General features: G+C 55.9%; 1 protein-coding gene across 2 annotated transcripts in view; it reads left to right on the forward strand.

The window, feature by feature from the left end:
* The window catches only part of RAB40C (RAB40C, member RAS oncogene family), a 43,547-nt gene that overhangs the window by 16,388 nt on the left and 8,930 nt on the right, over positions 1 to 18,229 (forward strand). The window contains exons 1-3 of one of the 2 annotated variants that reach the window (XM_073014967.1): positions 7,945 to 10,866; positions 13,346 to 13,406; positions 14,781 to 14,841. In XM_073014967.1, the coding sequence (XP_072871068.1) occupies positions 10,833 to 10,866; positions 13,346 to 13,406; positions 14,781 to 14,841 (156 nt within the window). In that variant the 5' untranslated portion in view covers positions 7,945 to 10,832. Of the gene's footprint in view, positions 1 to 7,944; positions 10,867 to 13,345; positions 13,407 to 14,780; positions 14,842 to 18,229 lie in introns of those variants that run through there. The other variant, XM_007980258.3, reaches the window with a different exon arrangement.

Genomic DNA, 18,229 nt, shown 5'->3' on the forward strand with positions numbered 1-18,229 from the left:
AGATTCCAGGTATGAGCCACGGTGCACAGCCAGAAATGAGTCTTAAAGTGGACATGCAATTGGGGTTTAAGCCACACTAAGCTGGATTTGTAATAGTTGAAAATAATCTGAGAGCTACGGGATCTGCTCCTTAAAAGATGGGCGAGGAGGCCAGGCGCCGTGGCTCACACCTGTAATCCCAGCACTTTGGGAGGCCGAGGCAGGCGGATCACGAGGTCAGGAGATTGAAACCATCCTGGCTAACATGGTGAAACCCTGTCTCTACTAAAAAACAACAACAACAACAACAAATTAGCCGGGCGTGGTGGCAGGCACCTGTAGTCCCCACTACTCGGGAGGCTGAAGCAGGAGAATGGCATCAGCCTGGGAGGTGGAGCTTGCAGTGAGCCAAGATCGTGCCACTGCACTCCAGCCTGTGTGAAGGGTGAGACTCTGTCTCAAAAAAAAAAAAAAAAAGATGGGCGAGGAGAATATTTTTTAAGAGATGGGGTCTCGGCCGGGCATGGTGGCTCACGCCTGTAATCTCAGCACTGTAGGAGGCCGAGGCGGACGGATCACAAGTTCAGGAGATCGAGACCACAGTGAAACCCTGTCTCTACTAAAAATACAAAAAACTAGCCGGGCGTGGTGGCGGGCCCCTATAGTCCCAGCTACTCAGGAGGCTGAGGCAGGAGAATAGTGTGAACCCGGGAGGCGGAGCTTGCAGTGAGCCGAGATCGCGCCACCGCACTCCAGCCTGGGCGACAGAGCAAGATTCCGTCTCAAAAAAAAGAGAGATAGGGTCTCACTGTGTTGCCCAGACTGGTCTTGAACCCTGGGGCTGAAGCAGGTTCCTCCTGCCTTGGCCTCCTGAGTAGCTGGGACCAGAGCTGTGTTTTTCGTTTTTTGTTTTCTTAATGTTCTGTGTTTAGCCAGGTGTTCTGTACCAAGTGTGCCTGCTCTTTGTAGACACGAGAGCCCTTTTGGCTTGTTGTGGGTTTTAAGGCGTTAAGTAAAAGCTCTAGCTTCACAGGAAACTGGTCCACAAACTGCCCTAGAATTTCTTCTGACATTTGGCATGCTGGTGTAGACAGACACATTTGAAATTTGTTAAGATAACTTTTTCTTCCTTTACTGTCCTCCGGCAGGCAGGCGCCGGTTTGCCAGCAGTGGGGTTGGTGGACGTGGGTCATCCTTGTTTCAGAAGACATCCGAGGGTGTGGCATGCCGGGAGCTTGAATTCGGAGTGCCGGCCCGTGCATCAATGATGTCCAGCCCCAGGTCTTCCGGGACAGGCAGTCTTCACGTCCGGCTCTAATGTGTGTTCAGGCGGCCTTGTAGGGTAATCCAGTCCCCTCATCCTTCAGAGAGACCTACTAATCCGAATTCAAGGCAGATCAGTACCCTGTGGGTTTGTTTTAAAATCAATTTTATTGGGAGATGATGTCTGTGTAATAAATGTACCTTCTTTGCATGTACAGTTCTATGAGTTTTGGCACATGTGGGTACCTATGCAGCCAGTACCCTCATCAAAATCAAGAGCACTTGCACCCTCCTCCCAGAAAGCCCCCCAGCCCCCAGCGCTCGGCTTCAATCACCATGGGCTGCCTTTTCCTGTTCCGGCCATCGTGGACACGAAGCAGACCCTGGTTTCTTTTGCTCCACAGTTTTGAAACTCATTCATGATGTATGACGTAGATTCTTCTTTTTTGTTCCCAAGTCATATTCCTTTGCATGAATATACCCCAGTTTATGCATTTACCTTGTTGATACACATTTGGGTTATTTCCTGGTTTGGGGTATTATGAATAATGCTGCTGTGAACGAGTTCTTGTTTTTTCTTTTTTCTTTTTCTTTTTTTTTTTTTTTGAGACTCTCACTCTGTCACCGAAGCTGAAGTGCAGTGGTGCGATCTCGGCTCACTGCAAGCTCGGCCTCCCGGGTTCACACCATTCTCCTGCCTCAGCCTCCCAAGTAGCTGGGACTACAGGCGCCTGCCATCACACCCGGCTAATTTTTTGTTGTTGTTGTTGTTTTTTAGTAGAGATGGGGTTTCACCATGTTAGCCAGGATGGTCTCCATTTCCTGACCTCGTGATCTGCCCATGTCGGCCTCCCAAAGTGCTGGGAATACAGGCGTGAGCCACCGCTCCTGGCCTAAAACTTTTTTTTTTAATTTTTTTTTTTTTTTGGTAAAATACAGAAAACACGTCATTTTAGCCATTTGCGGGGATACACTTCAGTGGCACTGGCACTAAACTATAACTAGAATACGCATGAGTCCTTTTGAAGGCGTTTCTCTTAGGTAGATATCTAAGAGTGGAATTGCTGTCATATATGATGAGTGTACGTTTTAATTTATTAGATTGCCCAGCCTGGGCAACATAGTGAGAACCTGTTGCTATAAAGATATTTAAAAAATTAGCCTGGGGCTGGGTGTGGTGACTCGACTGTAATCTCAGCACTTTGGGAGGCCGAGGCAGGCGGATCACTTGAGGTCAGGAGTTCAAGACCAACCTGGCCAACGTGGTGAAACCCCGTCTCTACTAAAAATACAAAGTTAGCCTGGTGTGGTGGCAGTGCTTGTGGTCCCAGTTACTTGAGAGGCTGAGGCAAGATAATCACTTGAAGGCGGGAGGTGGAGGTTGGAGTGAGCTGAGACTGTGCTGCTGCACTCCAGCCTGGGCAACAGAGCGAGACTCTGTCTCAGAAAAATAAATTAGCCTGGTGTGGTGGTGCACACTTGTAATAGTCTTAGCTCCTGAGGAGGCTGAGGCAGGAGGATCGCAGGAGCCCAAGGTGGAGGCTGCAGTGAGCCATGATTGTCCCACTACACTCCAGCTTGAGCGACACAGTGAGACCCGATCTCAAAAAAGAAAACCGTTTTCTAAAGGAGCCCCATGGTTTCACATAGTCCCATCAGCAATGCATGAGAATTCCAGGTGCTCCACATCTTTGCCAACTTTTGATGTCAGCTTTCCATCTTTTAATTAATCGACTTTATTGAGGTGTAATTTGTGTACAAAAATCCCCTTTACCTTTCAAGTCTGCAGTTCAGTGAGTGCGGACAGGCATGCCGGCCTGAGAAAGCACCAGCCCTCGCAGCCTTGCCCTCTGCAGGCCTGTCACATCCTGCCCCCGGCCGGGCAGCTGCTGGTCTGTGTCACTGTAGACTCATCTGCCTTGTCTAGTTTTCACGTAAATGGAGCCACGCAGGGCGAACTCTCCTGTGTCTGGCTGCCTTCTTTCCACGTCTTCTGGGTGAGCTTCGGCCACGTGGTTGAGTGCGGTTGCTCCCCTCCTTCCCTGCGCTGAGTGGCCTCCCGTGTGCTCGAGGCTGCAGTGCGTTTGCTCCACTCTAGATGGGCTTTGGGATGGTTTCCATGTTGGGTGATTCTCGCAGTGCTCCTGTGAGACGTCTCAGACGAGTTTGGTGAACACAGGTGCCCGTTTCTGTTGGGATGTACTGAGGAGTGGAAGCTGGGCTGTAGGACCTCTATAGATGCTGCCAAGCCATTTTCCAAAGCAGTCACCCAGTTTCTGTCCCACAGGAGGGAGGGAGAGTCCTGTTTGTTATAAGTCCTGCCTTCCTTTTAGCCATGCTGACTGCTGCAAGCTTGTTTCTTTGTAACAACTGTAGAATGTTTCTATTCTCTCAGTAACTATTCCCCAGTGGGTGGATTTTTAGTTTGGATCCAGTTTATTTCTAATCAATACAGGGCCGCAATAGATGGCCTTCGGTGGTTTCTACCTTTCTACTCCTTTTCTGTGACTGCTGTCACTAGTCCTCCCAGTCCTCAGTCCAGTGCGGGTTTTCCTGGCCGGGGCTTTGCCTTCTGAAGGCCCTAGAGGAAGATGTTCCCTTGCTCATTGGGAGGTTGGCAGAATTCTGTTCTTGCTGGTGGTAGGACTGGCAGCAGCACCTTGCTGGGTGCAAGCCGACCCTTTCCCGGCTTCTCCAGGCTGCCTGCATTCTTCACAGAGGGCCCTTGCCCATTTGCAGGGCCAGCACTGGCGAGTGAAGTCCCTCTCATGCTTTGACTCTCCTTCTATCTCATCTGTAGCTCAGCCGGGAAAGGCGGTTAAGGACTTGTGTAGTTAATTGACCCCACCCAGATAATCCCAGATGATCTCCCACCTCGAGATTGCACACCTTAGTCCTGTCTGCAGAGCCCCATGCTGGCAACTCAGCAGCAAACAGCCCCTGCACTGTGCCCTGCAGGAACATGGCTGCTGGTGGCAGGCTGGCCCTGACAGACAGGCTGCCACGTGAGCCACTGCCACGTGAGCCAAGGAACCTCCACTCCCGAGCCGAGGGTGGTGCACAGGCTCAGCAGCCAGCCTTCCTTGGCTGCCTTACAGCAACTCTGCTGACAGTCCCTGGGCAGATCGGCCTCCATGGGCAGGGTCACAGGTGCCATGTCCACTCCCCAGACCACCAAGATGTTGGTGACTGTTGAAAACAAAGTCACCTGGGCACAGTGGCTCATGCCCATCATCCCAGCACTTTGGGAGGCTGAGGCAGGCAGATTACCTGAGGTCAGGAGTTTGAAACCAGGCTGGCCAACATGGTGAAACTCCATCTCTACTAAAAATACAAAAAAATTAGCTGGGCTTGGTGGTGGGCACCTGTAATCTCAGCTACTTGGGAGACTGAGGCAGGAGAATCTCTTGAACATGGGAGGTGAAGGTTGCAGTGAGCTGAGATTGCGCCACCGCACTCCAGCCTGGGCAACACGAGTGAAACTCCATCTCAAAAAAAAGAAAACAAAGTCGCATCTGGTAAAGCATACAAAAAAGAAAAAGAAAAAAATCGAAGTTGCACCTGGTAAAGCAGACGCCTCAGTGACGTTTTCAGTCCCCTTCCTCCCCCTCCACTGCCCATTTTCAGATGGATGCTGTGAGATCCCTCCAAAGGGTGCCCGAGTCTGCACCAGGCAATGTGCTGTGCCCGTCCCCACCTCCCTCCACACTTTCCTGGGTGGCCTCCACGCTGGTTCTCACGCTGCTAGGAAGAAATACCCGAGACTGGGTCATTTGTAAAGAAAAGAGATGTAATTGACTCACAGTTCCGCATGGCTGCAGAGGCCTCAGGAAACTTAGAGTCATGGCGGAAGGTACCTCTTCACAGGGCAGCACGAGAGAGAATGAGTGCAGAGTGAAGAGGGAAGCCCCTTCTAAGACACCATCAGGTGTGGGGAGAACGAACTCACCCTCATGAGAACAGCAGGGGGGAACCGCTCCCATGATTTAATTCTCTCTACCTGGCCCCGCCCTCAACCCGTGGGGATTAGTCAAGGTGAGATTTGGGTGGGGACACAGCCAAACCTTACTGCTCCTGCTCAGCTCCCACCTGGCCCTCTGTCCCCTGAGCTCAGCTCCCACCTGGCCCTCTGTCCCCTGAGCTCAGCTCCCACCTGGCCGTCTGTCCCCTGAGCTCAGCTCCCACCTGGTCCTCTGTCCCCTGAGCTCAGCTCCCACCTGGTCCTCTGTCCCCTGAGCTCAGCTCCCACCTGGCCGTCTGTCCCCTGAGCTCAGCTCCCACCTGGCCCTCTGTCACCTGAGCTCAGCTCCCACCTGGCCCTCTGTCCCCTGAGCTCAGCTCCCACCTGGCCGTCTGTCCCCTGAGCTCAGCTCCCACCTGGCCGTCTGTCCCCTGGGCTCAGCTCCCACCTGGCCCTCTGTCCCCTGAGCTCAGCTCCCACCTGGCCGTCTGTCACCTGGGCTCAGCTCCCACCTGGCCCTCTGTCCCCTGGGCTAAGCTCCCACCTGGCCCTCTGTCCCCTGGGCTCAGCTCCCACCTGGCCCTCTGTCCCCTGGGCTCAGCTCCCACCTGGCCCTCTGTCCGCTGGGCTCAGCTCCCACCTGGTCCTCTGTCCCCTGAGCTCAGCTCCCACCTGGTCCTCTGTCCCCTGGGCTCAGCTCCCACCTGGCCCTCTGTCCTTGCCTGATCCCAAAGAGCTGGGCGCCCGGACCGGCAATGCAGAGGCCAAGCCTGGGAGGCCCAGGATGCTGGCTTCAGGCTGCCAATCCGTGGCCCTCAGTCCCATCAGGCCCCTTCTAGACAAATGGTTGTGGCATTCCCTTTACCATCCTGAAAAGAATGAAACTCGGCTGGCCATGGTGGCTCACGCCTGTAATCTCAGCACTTTGGGAGGCTGAGGCAGGTAGATCACTTGAGGTCAGGGGTTCAAGACCAGCCTAGCCAACATGGTGAAACCCCATCTCTACTAAAAATACAAAAAAAAATTAGCTGGGCGCGGTGGCGGGCACCTGTAATCCCCACTACTTGGGAGGCAGAGGCACAAGAATGACTTGAACCCAGGCGGTAGAGGTTGCCATGATCCGAGATTGCACCACGATTGTGTGGCAGGTCATACCTGTCATCCCAGCCCTTTGGGAGGTCAAGATAGGCAGATTGCTTGAACCCAGGAGCTCAAGACCAGCCTGGGCAACATAGTGAAACCCCTGACTCTACAAAAGATACAAAATTAGCCAGGTGTGGTGGTGGACACCTGTAGTCCCAGCTACTCAGGAGGCTGAGGTGTGAGGAACACGTGAGCCCACGAGTTGGAGGCTGCAGTGAGCCTTGATCACACCACTGCACTCCAGCCTGGGTGACAGAACGAGACCCCTTCTCAAAAAATAAAAGCGTGGACTGATGAGGTCAGATAGGTTTGACTGTTTGGGAACAGGGGTGCTGCCATGGCTGAGTGAGGGGCCATGTGAGGGATGGGGAGGTCAGGTAGTGCCTGTGTGGTTCCTAGCAGGAAGCACAGGAGGTTTCTTCTCTGGGAAAATTGAGTCGTGGACACCAGATGCCAGTGGGCATGGTGGGGGATGGGGTGGTGGGGGGACAGGGTGGCGGGGAGCTGGTGGCCTGAGCAAGCCTCCTTACCTGGGAACCCAGTCCCACTGGTGCGCAGATGGGAGCCCGTGGCAGGATAATGGCAGCGTAACCGTCAGCCCAAAAGAAGCAGCCTCCAGACGTTGACTGGAGCCCCAACTTAGAAGCCAGAGTCACCAGCTTCCTGGTGGCTACTTAGGGTCTGTCCTTGAGGGTCCCCAGAATGTGAGGAAAGACTCAGACAGGCAGAAAAAGAGCTCAGGGAAGAACATCGTACCAATGGCGTCGTCAGAGGTGCGGCATCCGGGAATGAAGGGCCGGACGCTGCCAGCGGGGAATTGCTCAGAGCACCGGAAGGAGCTTTTAGAAATTATAAATAAGCAGCACATTTTTAAAAAGCCATAAAAGGGCAGAAAAGAAAGTTGAGGACATCTCCCAGAAAACAGAACCAAAAGAGATTAAAAAACAACCGGGCGCTCCCTGCAGTGGTTACCTTGGCTGGCGCCTCAGGATGGAGGGCAGGAGCCTCCGTGGGGAAACTGAGGCACGTCAGGATGTGTCTCCAGACTACAAGAGCCACAGAGTACGAAAAAGACCACCCAGAACAATGTGGGCAAAGAAAACGCCTTAAAAGCTTTTAGAAAACAGAATGGGTCCCACAGGAGGGTGGGGATGTGAACAGCACTGGCCTGGTGACTTGGGCGCCAGGCCGGGGCCAGATGTCGCTTCACACCACCCTGGCTGGGAGTCCGCTTGCTGGGACTTGGTCTCCTGTTACTGGTGGGGACGTGGCTCCCCGTGCATTAGACAGAACCAGCAGCCCAGGCGCCGGTGGCTTTGCTCTGGTGGCAGGACAGGTGTTCCTCCCTTCCTCAGTGTCCCCTGAGGTCAGAGCACCTGTCCTGGGGGAGCCGGCTCTCCCAGGTGGCTGTCCAGGACGGTGCTTTGTGTCTCATGGGGTTGTGTTCAGTCGGCCAAGAGGCAGCGCCTGGCCGGGGCTAGATGTGTGAGAGGTTTGTTGGGAACAGTAAACCTGAGGTGGTGAGCAAGGCCCGCGGCGCCCAGCGGATGAGGAGAGCAGGAGGGAGGGTGGCAGGAGGGAGGGTGGCAGGAGGTGCTGGTGCCGCAGGAGGCCTCAGTGGACCTGCAGGGAGCAGCTGACCCTCGCTGGCACTCTTGCCTTTTCACTGAACCGGGTGTTTGCTTAGCTTATTTTTGAAAAGACATTTCACCAGGAGGTAAAAGTGAGCAGCACACCAAGAGAACATGTCACAGCTATTACCGGGGACCCCTTATGGGTTGGTGTTGAGCTCTGCAGCCGAAGCCCACTGCCCCTGCGCTGTCCCCCAGCACGGGCTCCAGGCCTCTCCCAGGCCACTGCTCTGTGCCTCCAGGCGCTCCTCCTCCTTCCCCGCCCTGCCCCACGCCGTCACCCGCCTGCCCTGACCCTGCCTGGATAATTGAGACCTTCCAGGCCAAGGACCCCGTCCCCAGGATCCTGACACCTGTCTGTCCCTCCTCTGACAGTCCAGACCTTTTCCGGAGCCACATCCTGGAGCCAGGGCTGGGAGGGCTCCGTGTGGCCAGCGGCTGTGGCTTGCCGGGAACAAGACACTCAGCTGACTGTGCTAGAGAACAGGCCGCTGCTTGTGTCTAAATGGTATCCATGGGGACGTTGTTTCATAGTCTTCTTGAACTTTTTCTCCCCAGTGTTGCTGAGAATCCTGTTCTGACGCGCAGTGTGGGCGGCCAGGTGTGGAGCCTGCGGGGTGGGTGGGAGGTCAGCAGGTCAGGAGGTCCCACGGGTGCCCACAGCAGACACCCAGTGGGAGGAACATCCCGGAGCCGCCTCTGATCCAAGAGCACAGCGCTCTAGAGGCACCGGCTCTGTGGGTGGCTGACATGGTCCCCAGGCTTTGCCCAGCACCCCTGCCCCTTCTGTGGCAGCTAAGGCTCCTGGCAGCCCTGGGCCATGGCGCCATCTAGGGGTGGCCTAGGGGAGTCCCCGGGCCATCAGCACCCGTCCTGCGGGTGCCCGCCTGCTTGGCCAAATTGACACATGGAGGTAACTGTCAAGGAGGAGCAGCCATGGCCTTTGTGGCAATCGTGGTGTCCAACGTTGGCCTCTCAGGTCAGCCTCGCGGGGGCTGCAGCAGCCAGGACCGAGAGGACCAAAGCCCCTCCGTCCATGTGTCCTGCTTGACAGAACTGTGGGAGGAGGGAGGTGTGGGAAGGGTGTGGACGGCCTGAGTGCGGTTCCTCCCTGAAGAGTGTTGTTTCACTTGTGAGTGCGCACAGGACAGCTGCCCTCGCCTTTAGAATCAGGAGGAGCACACTCGCTGGGTGAAGGGCCCGGCTTCCCCACGCCGGCCGGCACTTGCTGCCAGCTGCCCTTTTCCGTGAGGCTGGGACGTGGTGTGATGGTGGCTTGGATGTGATTCTCTGCTGGACGATGATGTGGAATTGCCTTTTCACTGCTTCTTGGCCGTCGGTTTATCTTCTTTGGAGACGTATCTATTCAAGTCCTTTGCTCTTTTTTTAAGGTATAATTTCCACATTTTTTTTCCTCAGAGGATAGTTTTTCTTTAGTCCTTAAGGACTCAGCTTCTTATGTGGGCCTTAGTGGAAGTCGTGGGCAGCACCCAGGTCTACACCCAGGTGGTGTATGTGGTCTTGGGGCCTTGGTTGGGGTTGTGGGCAGCACCCAGGTCTACACCCAGGTGGTGTGCGTGGTCTTGGGGCCTTGGTTGGGGTTGTGGGCAGCACCCAGGTCTAGACTTGGGTGACATGCATGGCCCTGGACTTGAGCGGGATTCCTGACTGGCTTAGCATGAAGGGCACCACTGGGGCAGTGACGCAGCTTTGCACGCAGCTCAGGAAGCACACAGTTGGCACAGATGCTTCCAAAATGTCTCCAAGGGCTGTGGCCTCTACCACATTCTGATGGTGAACTGCCAAACTCCACCACATCCCAGTGGTGAACTAACTCTACTGCATCCCGATTGTGAACTGCCAGACTCTACCGAAACCCGATGGTGAACTGCCTAACTCCACCGCATCCCGATCATGAACTGCCTAACTCCACCGCATCCCGATCATGAACTGCCTAACTCCACCGCATCCCGATGGTGAACTAACTCCACCGCATCCCAATCATGAACTGCCTAACTCCACCACATCCCGATCATGAACTGCCTAACTCCACCGCGTCTCGATGGTGAACTGCCTAACTCTACTGCATCCCAATGGTGAACTAACTCTACCGCATCCCGATGGTGAACTGCCTAACTCTACCGCGTCCCGATGGTGAACTGCCTAACTCCACCGCATCCCGATGGTGAACTAACTCCACCGCATCCCAATCATGAACTGCCTAACTCCACCGCATCCCGATCGCGAACTGCCTAACTCCACCGCATCCCGATGGTGAACTAACTCTACTGCATCCCGATCATGAACTGCCTAACTCCACCGCATCCCGATGGTGAACTAACTCCACCGCATCCCAATCATGAACTGCCTAACTCCACCGCATCCCGATCGCGAACTGCCTAACTCCACCGCATCCCGATGGTGAACTAACTCTACTGCATCCCGATCATGAACTGCCTAACTCCACCGCATCCCGATCGTGAACTGCCTAACTCTACCGCGTCTCGATGGTGAACTGCCTAACTCTACTGCATCCCAATGGTGAACTAACTCTACCGCATCCCGATGGTGAACTGCCTAACTCTACCGCGTCTCGATGGTGAACTGCCTAACTCTACTGCATCCCAATGGTGAACTAACTCTACCGCATCCCGATGGTGAACTGCCTAACTCTACCGCGTCCCGATGGTGAACTGCCTAACTCTACCGCGTCCCAATGGTGAACTAACTCTACCGCATCCCGATGGTGAACTAACTCCACCGCATCCCGATGGTGAACTGCCTAACTCTACCGCATCCCGATGGTGAACTAACTCCACCGCATCCCGATGGTGAACTAACTCCACCGCATCCCGATGGTGAACTGCGTAACTCCACTGCATCCCGATGGTGAGCTGCCTAACTCTACCGCATCCTGATAGTGAATTGCCTAACTCCACCGCATCCCGATGGTGAACTAACTCTACCGCATCCTGATGGTGAACTGCCTAACTCTACCGCATCTCAATGGTGAACTAACTCTACCGCATCCCGATGGTGAACTAACTCTACCGCATCCCAATGGTGAACTGCCTAACTCTACCGCATCCCAATGGAGAACTACTTAATGACGTTGTCCCTGGGTACATATTGGGTACGGCTCCTGCAGTGATGGGCCGCTCACAGCTATGGCCCTTTTGGCACAACCATTGTTCCTTCTTGTCCTGGAAACAAGGACCTGAGAGAGACCGTCCGTCCATCCTAAAATCAGGACGTTTGGTTTTCTATTGTTGAGTTGGAGTCATTCGCAGAGTCTGGAGATCAGTCCCTAGGAGATGCGTGATCTGCAGACATTTCCCTCCATCTCTGGGTTGCGTTTTTCTCTCTGTCGATGGTGTCCTTCGATGCGTGAGAACAGCCTTTGATGGGCATTAGGGGGTGGTCAGGCAGAAGGATGGCATGGGTAGAAGCGCTGATGCCTGAAGAAGGGTGCCGTAGGCAAAGTGACCTGCGGGGTTGGCTTGCAGGGGTAGGCCCCACATGGAGAGACAGATGGGCACAGACACACACAGGCACTCTGTGCAGGCACACTCTGTGGGAGGGCGTCACTGATGTTTAAAAAGTGCCCGTTTCCAAGCCCCTTGGAGAAAGTGTCATAAAAAGACAAAATGTGAATGATGTTTCTAAGGTGGGGGAAGGGGCTGAGGCCTAAAGGTAGAAGCTTCTGGAAAGTTTCCAGAGGGCCCAGAGCCTGTTTAAGATGTCGTGCCTGCCTTAAGTGTCCAGAACTGTCTGTTCCTTTTGATTTGTCTTGGACTGACCTTTTCCCATAAAACTGTAAGGAAATAAAAAGTAATGATGTGATGTGGGCCAGGCGCAGTGGCTCATGCCTGTAATCCCAGTTCTTTGGGAGGCCAAGGCGGGTGGATCACCTAAAGTCAGGAATTTGTGACCAGCCTGGACAACATGGTGAAACCCTGTCTCTACTAAAATTACAAAAAGTAGCTGGCTGTTGTGAGAGGCACCTGTAGTCCCAGCTACTTGGGAGGCTGAGGTGGGAGAATCGCTTGAACCCAGGAGGTGGAGGTTGTAGTGAGCCGAGATCGCGCCACTGCACTCCAGCCTGGGCAACAGAGCAAAACTCCGTCTCAAAAAACAGAACAAAACAAAACAAAAAACAACAAAAAAAACGCTGGGCACGGTGGCTCATGCCTGTATCCCAGCACTTTGGGAAGCCGAGACGGGCAGATCATGAGGTCAGGAGATGGAGACCCTCCTGGCTAACATGGTGAAACCGTGTCCCTACTAAAAATATAAAAAAACTAGCTGGGCATGGTGGCGGCGCCTGGAGTCCCAGCTACTTGGGAGGCTGAGGCAGGAGAATGGTGTGAACCCGGGAGGCAGAGCTTGCAGTGAGCGGAGATGGGCCACTGCACTCCAGGCTGGGTGACCGAGCGAGACTCCGTCTCCAAAAACAAAACAAATGTGGCACGCAGGCTGGTGACTGGCTGAGGTCAGTCCGGAGCAGCAGCATTTTTCCTTTTATTTATTTATTTATTGAGCTCTGTTGCCCGGGCGAGAGTGCAATGGCGTGATCTCGGCTTACTGCAAGCTCTGCCTCCCAGCTTCAAGTGATTCTCCTGCTTCAGCCTCCCAGGTAGCTGGGATTAAAGGCACCCGCCACCGCACCCACCTAATTTTTCGTATTTTTAGTAGAGACAGAGTTTCACTATGTTGGCCAGGCTGCTCTCAAACTCCTGATCACATGATCCGCCCGCTTCGGCCTCCCAAAGTGCTGGGATTACAGGCGTGAGCCACCGCACCCGGCCAGAAGCAGCATTTTTAAACTTGCTTGGCCCTCCCTAACACCAAACTTGTCAGTTTCTGGGCTGCAGCAAGCCAAGACTGGGAAATACATTCACCTTCGAGAATTCAACCTCAAAATGCATACGAAGTAGGTCAGGGTGGAAATAAGGCACTGCCCTTTCTGCAGGCACGCTGGAGTCCACACCCTGCCTTTGCCCAGTGCCCTCTGAGGGAGAGGCCCTGTGCCTTGCACCCAGCGCAGCCCACAGAGGGAGGCCCCATTCCGGGCAAGCCGTGCCCACGAAGAGGCTGGCCTGCTGGGCTGTGGGGCCCGATGGCCTGACCCTGTTCTGACCACGTTCCTGCCCTGCCCTGCCCGTGGCCCGTGTGCAGAAGTGGGCAGGCCTGGTTTGCTGGGCCGGAGCCCCCAGATTGCCCCCTGCCCCACTGACTGAGTGTGGGGGACCTGCTTCTCCACTTCCTCCACATAGGGCTCGGCCCTGGGTGGCTGGTGGCTGAGGCTAGTCTGGCGGGTGCTCGCTCCAAGTGGTGCGTCCCCTCAGCGCCCTGTGCTTCCTCGCAGGGATTGACTACAAGACCACCACCATCCTGCTGGACGGCCGGCGCGTGAAGCTGGAGCTCTGGTGAGTCGGGGCTGTGGCACTTCAGTTCCTGGCTGGGGACACGAATGCCGCTGGGAGAACAGAACCTTCAGAAGAGCAGGAAAACGTCCTGTGCACATTTCACATGGGGGAGCCCCTCACAGCCCCTGTGTGAACACAGAATGGGTTTTGCTCTGAGAGGCAAACAGTCTGGGGCACTGTGTCCCGAGAGATCCCAGCTTCCCTTCTGCCCCGGAAGACCTGATTCCATGGTGGCTGTGGCCCTTCCCTCCCGCTTCTGCCGGCTTCACCTTAAAGAGCATTTCCCAGCCGGGCGGCGGCTCAGCCTGTCATCCCAGCACTGTGGGGGCCGAGGAGGGTGGATCACCTGAGGTCAGGAGTCCGGGACCAGCCTGGCCAACATGGTGAAACCCCATCTCTACCAAAAATACAAAAATTGGGCTGGGTGCGGAGGCTCACGCCTGTAATCTCAGCACTTTGGGAGGCCGAGGCGGGCGGATCACAAGGTCAGATCGAGACCATCCTGGCTAACACGGTGAAACCCCGTCTCCACTAAAAATACAAAAAATTAGTCGGACGTGGTGACGGGCACCTGTAGTCCCAGCTACTCAGGAGGCTAAGGCAGGAGAATGGCATGAACCCAGAAGGCGGAGCTTGCAGTGAGCCGAGATCACACCATTGCACTCCAGCCTGGGTGACAAAACAAGACTCTGTCTCAAAAAAACTAAAAAATAAAAATTGGCCGGGCGTACTGGCTTATGCCTATAATCCTAGCACTTTGGGAGGCCGAGGCGGGTGGATCACCTGAGGTCAGGAGTTGGAGACCAGCCTGGCCAACATGGAGAAACTCCGTCTCTACCAAAAATACAAAAATTAGCCAGGTGTGGTGGCAGGCACCTGTAGTCCCAGCCACTCAGGAGGCTGAGGCAGGAGAATCACTTGAACCCGGGAGGCAGAGCTTGCAGTGAGCTGAGATCGCACCACTGCACTCCAGCCTGGGTGACAGAACGAGACTCCGTCTCAAAACAAAAGCATTTCCCAGAATGTCAGCGTTGATGAGACGTCAGTGTCCACAGGGTTGGGGTTCCCCAGCCTGGCAGGACAGTCTCCTGGAGCTCCCAGGCTCCTGTGGAGGCTTGCTCACTCACCAGGTGGGCGGAGGCCCTTCTGCTGCCTGCTTGACTCAGCAGCATGGCGCCAGGCTGCTGTGACCTGTGCAGACGAAGTCTCTTAGCACAGCCCCATTGGCACCTGTCCTGGCCACCCCGCTGCCCTCAGGACATCCAGGTGGGTCCGCAGAGGAGGGCAGGAGGTGAGCCTCTCCTGGGGACCACAGTGCAGGCGCTGAGGCTGCGTGACCCCCGTCCCAGCCCCTCCCCTCCCTGTGTGTTTCAGGGACACGTCGGGCCAGGGCCGGTTCTGCACCATCTTCAGGTCCTACTCCAGAGGCGCCCAGGTAAGGCCAGCACCACTCTTCCTGTTGCTTTTCAAAAGATGTTTCTCCTGATTGTTTCTGAATGTGAGTTGTCCTGTCAAACCCCCAAGCACTTTCTTTCTAAGGATATTTTCACGTTTGTTTGTTTGTTTGTTTGTTTGTTTTGAGACGCAGCCTCACTCTGTCACCCAGGCTGGGGTGCAATGGCACAATCTCGGCTTACTGCAGCCTCCCCATCCCGGGTTCAAGCGATTCTCCTGCCTCAGCCTCCCCAGTAGCTGGGATTACAGGCGTGGTGGGTGTACTTGGGGCCATGTGTGTGTGCACAGGTGCAGTGGATGCACTCAGGGCCATGTGTGTGCAGGCATGTGCACGGGTGTGGCGGGGGCACCGGCTCGGCCACCCTCATTTCTGTCTCTGGGCCCCCCAGCACGCTTTTGTGCTTACTGGATCTGCTGGTGAATGTGAGGCTGGAAGGAGGGGAAGGATGTAAAGCGTGTGTGAATAGACCTGTCATGGCCACTGTTGTTGCTGCTTCAGTGAGAGGGATTCGAGCAGGTCTGTCCCATCTGTGATGCCCCTAAGACTTCTGGAAGAGCCAGGGGAGACCCTCCGGGGCCAGGTCCTTAGCCTGGAGCCGCCCATGTGGGCCCAGGGAGGCTGCCTGGGTCTGGGGTCTGGATCCTTTGGGGGCGAAGGTTCAGGTCTGCGCCATGCAGCTTCTGGCTCAGGTGGGTCCCCTCTGGGCAGGAAGCTGCCCCAGGTGAGACGGGGACGGACACTGGAGTTTTGTTCCCCGGCAAAGTCATTTCCTTCCGTTTCTACACTGAAGTGTAGTCCATGTCAGCTCTGCTGTCTTCTACCTGCTGATGGTGGGTGGGAAGGACCCCGGCGTGGGATGGGTAGCACCCTGTCCTGGGAGTTCCCTCAGAGATGTTGGCAACTCCCTCGTGGGAGCAGAAGGGCCAGCAGGCTCTGTGCCATCCCTGTGAGAAGTGGAGTGACATGGCTGTGATGCACGGAGCTGGCAGGTGGAAGACAGGCAGGCTCGAGGGTGTGTTCCACGGGCCCTGCTTGCTATTAAAAGAGGAGCTGGGGCCAGGCGCAGTGCCTCATGCCTGTAATCCCAGCACTTTAGGAGGCCAACGCAGGCGGATCAGGCAGATCACAAGGTCAGGAGTTCGAGACCAGCCTGACCAACATGGTGAAACCCCATCTCTACCAAAAATACAAAAGTTTGCCAGGTGTGGTGGTGCGCGCCTATAATCCCAGCTACTCAGGAGGCTGAGGCAGGAGATTTGCTTGAACCCAGGAGGTGGAGGTTGCAGTGAGCTGAGATTGTGCCATTGCACTCCAGCCTAGGCGATAAGAGTGAGACTCCATCTCAAAAAAAAAAGGAGGAGGTGTGTGGGTGATTTACATCTACAAAATCGCCTTCTTGTCTTCCTTTTACTTTTAAGTATTTCGTGATTTTTCTACAATAAACATATACTATTTTGGTATTAAAAAATATGGGGCACGGTTATCTTGGATGACAATAAAGGGTTGTTGGGGAAATGCTGGAAAAGGCAGCAAGGAGGCTGAACCTGACGGGCATCCCACCTCCCCCCGACAGGCTCCACCGTGGGCATCCAGCCCCCCCCACAGGCTCCATCCCGGGCATCCAGCCTCCCCCACAGGCTCCACCCCGGGCATCCAGCCCCCCCCACAGGCTCCATCCCGGGCATCCAGCCCCCCCCACAGGCTCCACCCCGGGCATCCAGCCCCCCCCACAGGCTCCACCCCGGGCATCCCAGTCCCCCTGACAGGCTCCACCCCGGGCATCCAGCCCCCCCCACAGGCTCCACCCCGGGCATCCCAGTCCCCCGTGACAGGCTCCACCCAGGGCATCCCAGTCCCCCCGACAGGCTCCACCCCGGGCATACAGCCCCCCCCACAGGCTCCACCCCGGGCATCCCAGTCCCCCCACAGGCTCCACCCCGGGCATCCCAGTCCCCCCGACAGGCTCCACCCCGAGCATCCAGCCCCCCCCACAGGCTCCACCCCGGGCATCCCAGTCCCCCCCACAGGCTCCATCCCGGGCATCCCAGTCCCCCCTGACAGGCTCCACCCAGGGCATCCCAGCGCCCCCCCCCCCCCACAGGCTCCATCCCGGGCATCCCAGCCCCCCCGACAGACTCCACCCCGGGCATCCCAGCCCCCCCGACAGGCTCCACCCCGGGCATCCCAGCCCCCCCGACAGGCTCCACTGCGGGCATCCCAGCTTCCTCTGATGGGGCTCCACTGCAGGCATTCCAGCTCCCACACTGGGAGGTCCGTGGGACATGAGGGCCAGCACAGTCATGATTTCTGTTCAACTGCATGAGAACTTAAAAAAAAAAAGCCGTTCACAAGCTCTGCATTTGCCAGGCTGAGGTTCTGGAAAGCAAGCTCTGTTATCATCTCTGTGTTCTTTCCAAAGCATTTGGCACAACCGGTTATGTGTTTGTTTTGCCTTGTTAATTCTGGAAGTTCTTAGCTGTCATTTTCCACATGAAAGGAGCAGGTTACAGACGCAGGTGCACATGTTGGTCCTGGGTTGAGGGTGCCAGGCACTTCCTTGCCCTGGGAGAAGCACCTGAGCCTCAAGGCGGGCCTCTGGCTGCCATGACTGAGCATTTGGGCCACCCCGGGACCCCAGCCCTGTCCTGTGTCTCTCCTGCCTGGTGAGCAGTGGTGAGGTGAGGGTGCATCCAGCTGAGGTGCAGCGGTGAGGTGAGGGCAGCGGTGAGGTGAGGGTGCATCCAGCTGAGGTGCAGAGCCCGCGTTTGCAGCAGGGTTTCTCCCGCCGCCCCGATGAGACACAGACTAGCAAGGACTGCCTGTCCCAGCTGGGATTTGCCACTCTGCCGCCCTCTGTTAAGAGTGGAGAGGCGGCCGGGCGCGGTGGCTCAAGCCTGTAATCCCAGCACTTTGGGAGGCCGAGACGGGCACATCACGAGGTCAGAAGACCAAGACCATCCTGGCTAACACGGCGAAACCCCATCTCTACTAAAAGAAATTTAAAAAAAAAAAAAAAAAAGAGTGGAGAGGCCTGGCAGGTCCCCACAGCCTGGGTCTTGCAGATGGTACCAGCAAAGGCCACTGGCCACTCCCTGCTGCCATCACCTGTCTCACAGCAGCAGCCCCATGGCTCTTCCCACGAGGCCCTTCACGTGCTGCCAGCGGCCAGGCTTCCTAGACTTTGTGGTTGCATTTGCGTGTTGTGTTGCTGTGATCTGAGGCGGCCCCTCTCAGAAGCAGGTGCCACCCATTGGTGGGACGAGCGAGTCACCCAGGTGCGGGTCCCTTGGTGTGTAGAGGGTGGGGCAGGCTCCTTGTAACTGCAGTGTGGTTGACGGGACGAGCTGTCCTGTTTGGCTGAGAATTT

This window comes from Chlorocebus sabaeus, chromosome 5 (assembly GCF_047675955.1).
Source record: "Chlorocebus sabaeus isolate Y175 chromosome 5, mChlSab1.0.hap1, whole genome shotgun sequence".
Classification (NCBI taxonomy): Eukaryota; Metazoa; Chordata; class Mammalia; order Primates; family Cercopithecidae; genus Chlorocebus; species Chlorocebus sabaeus.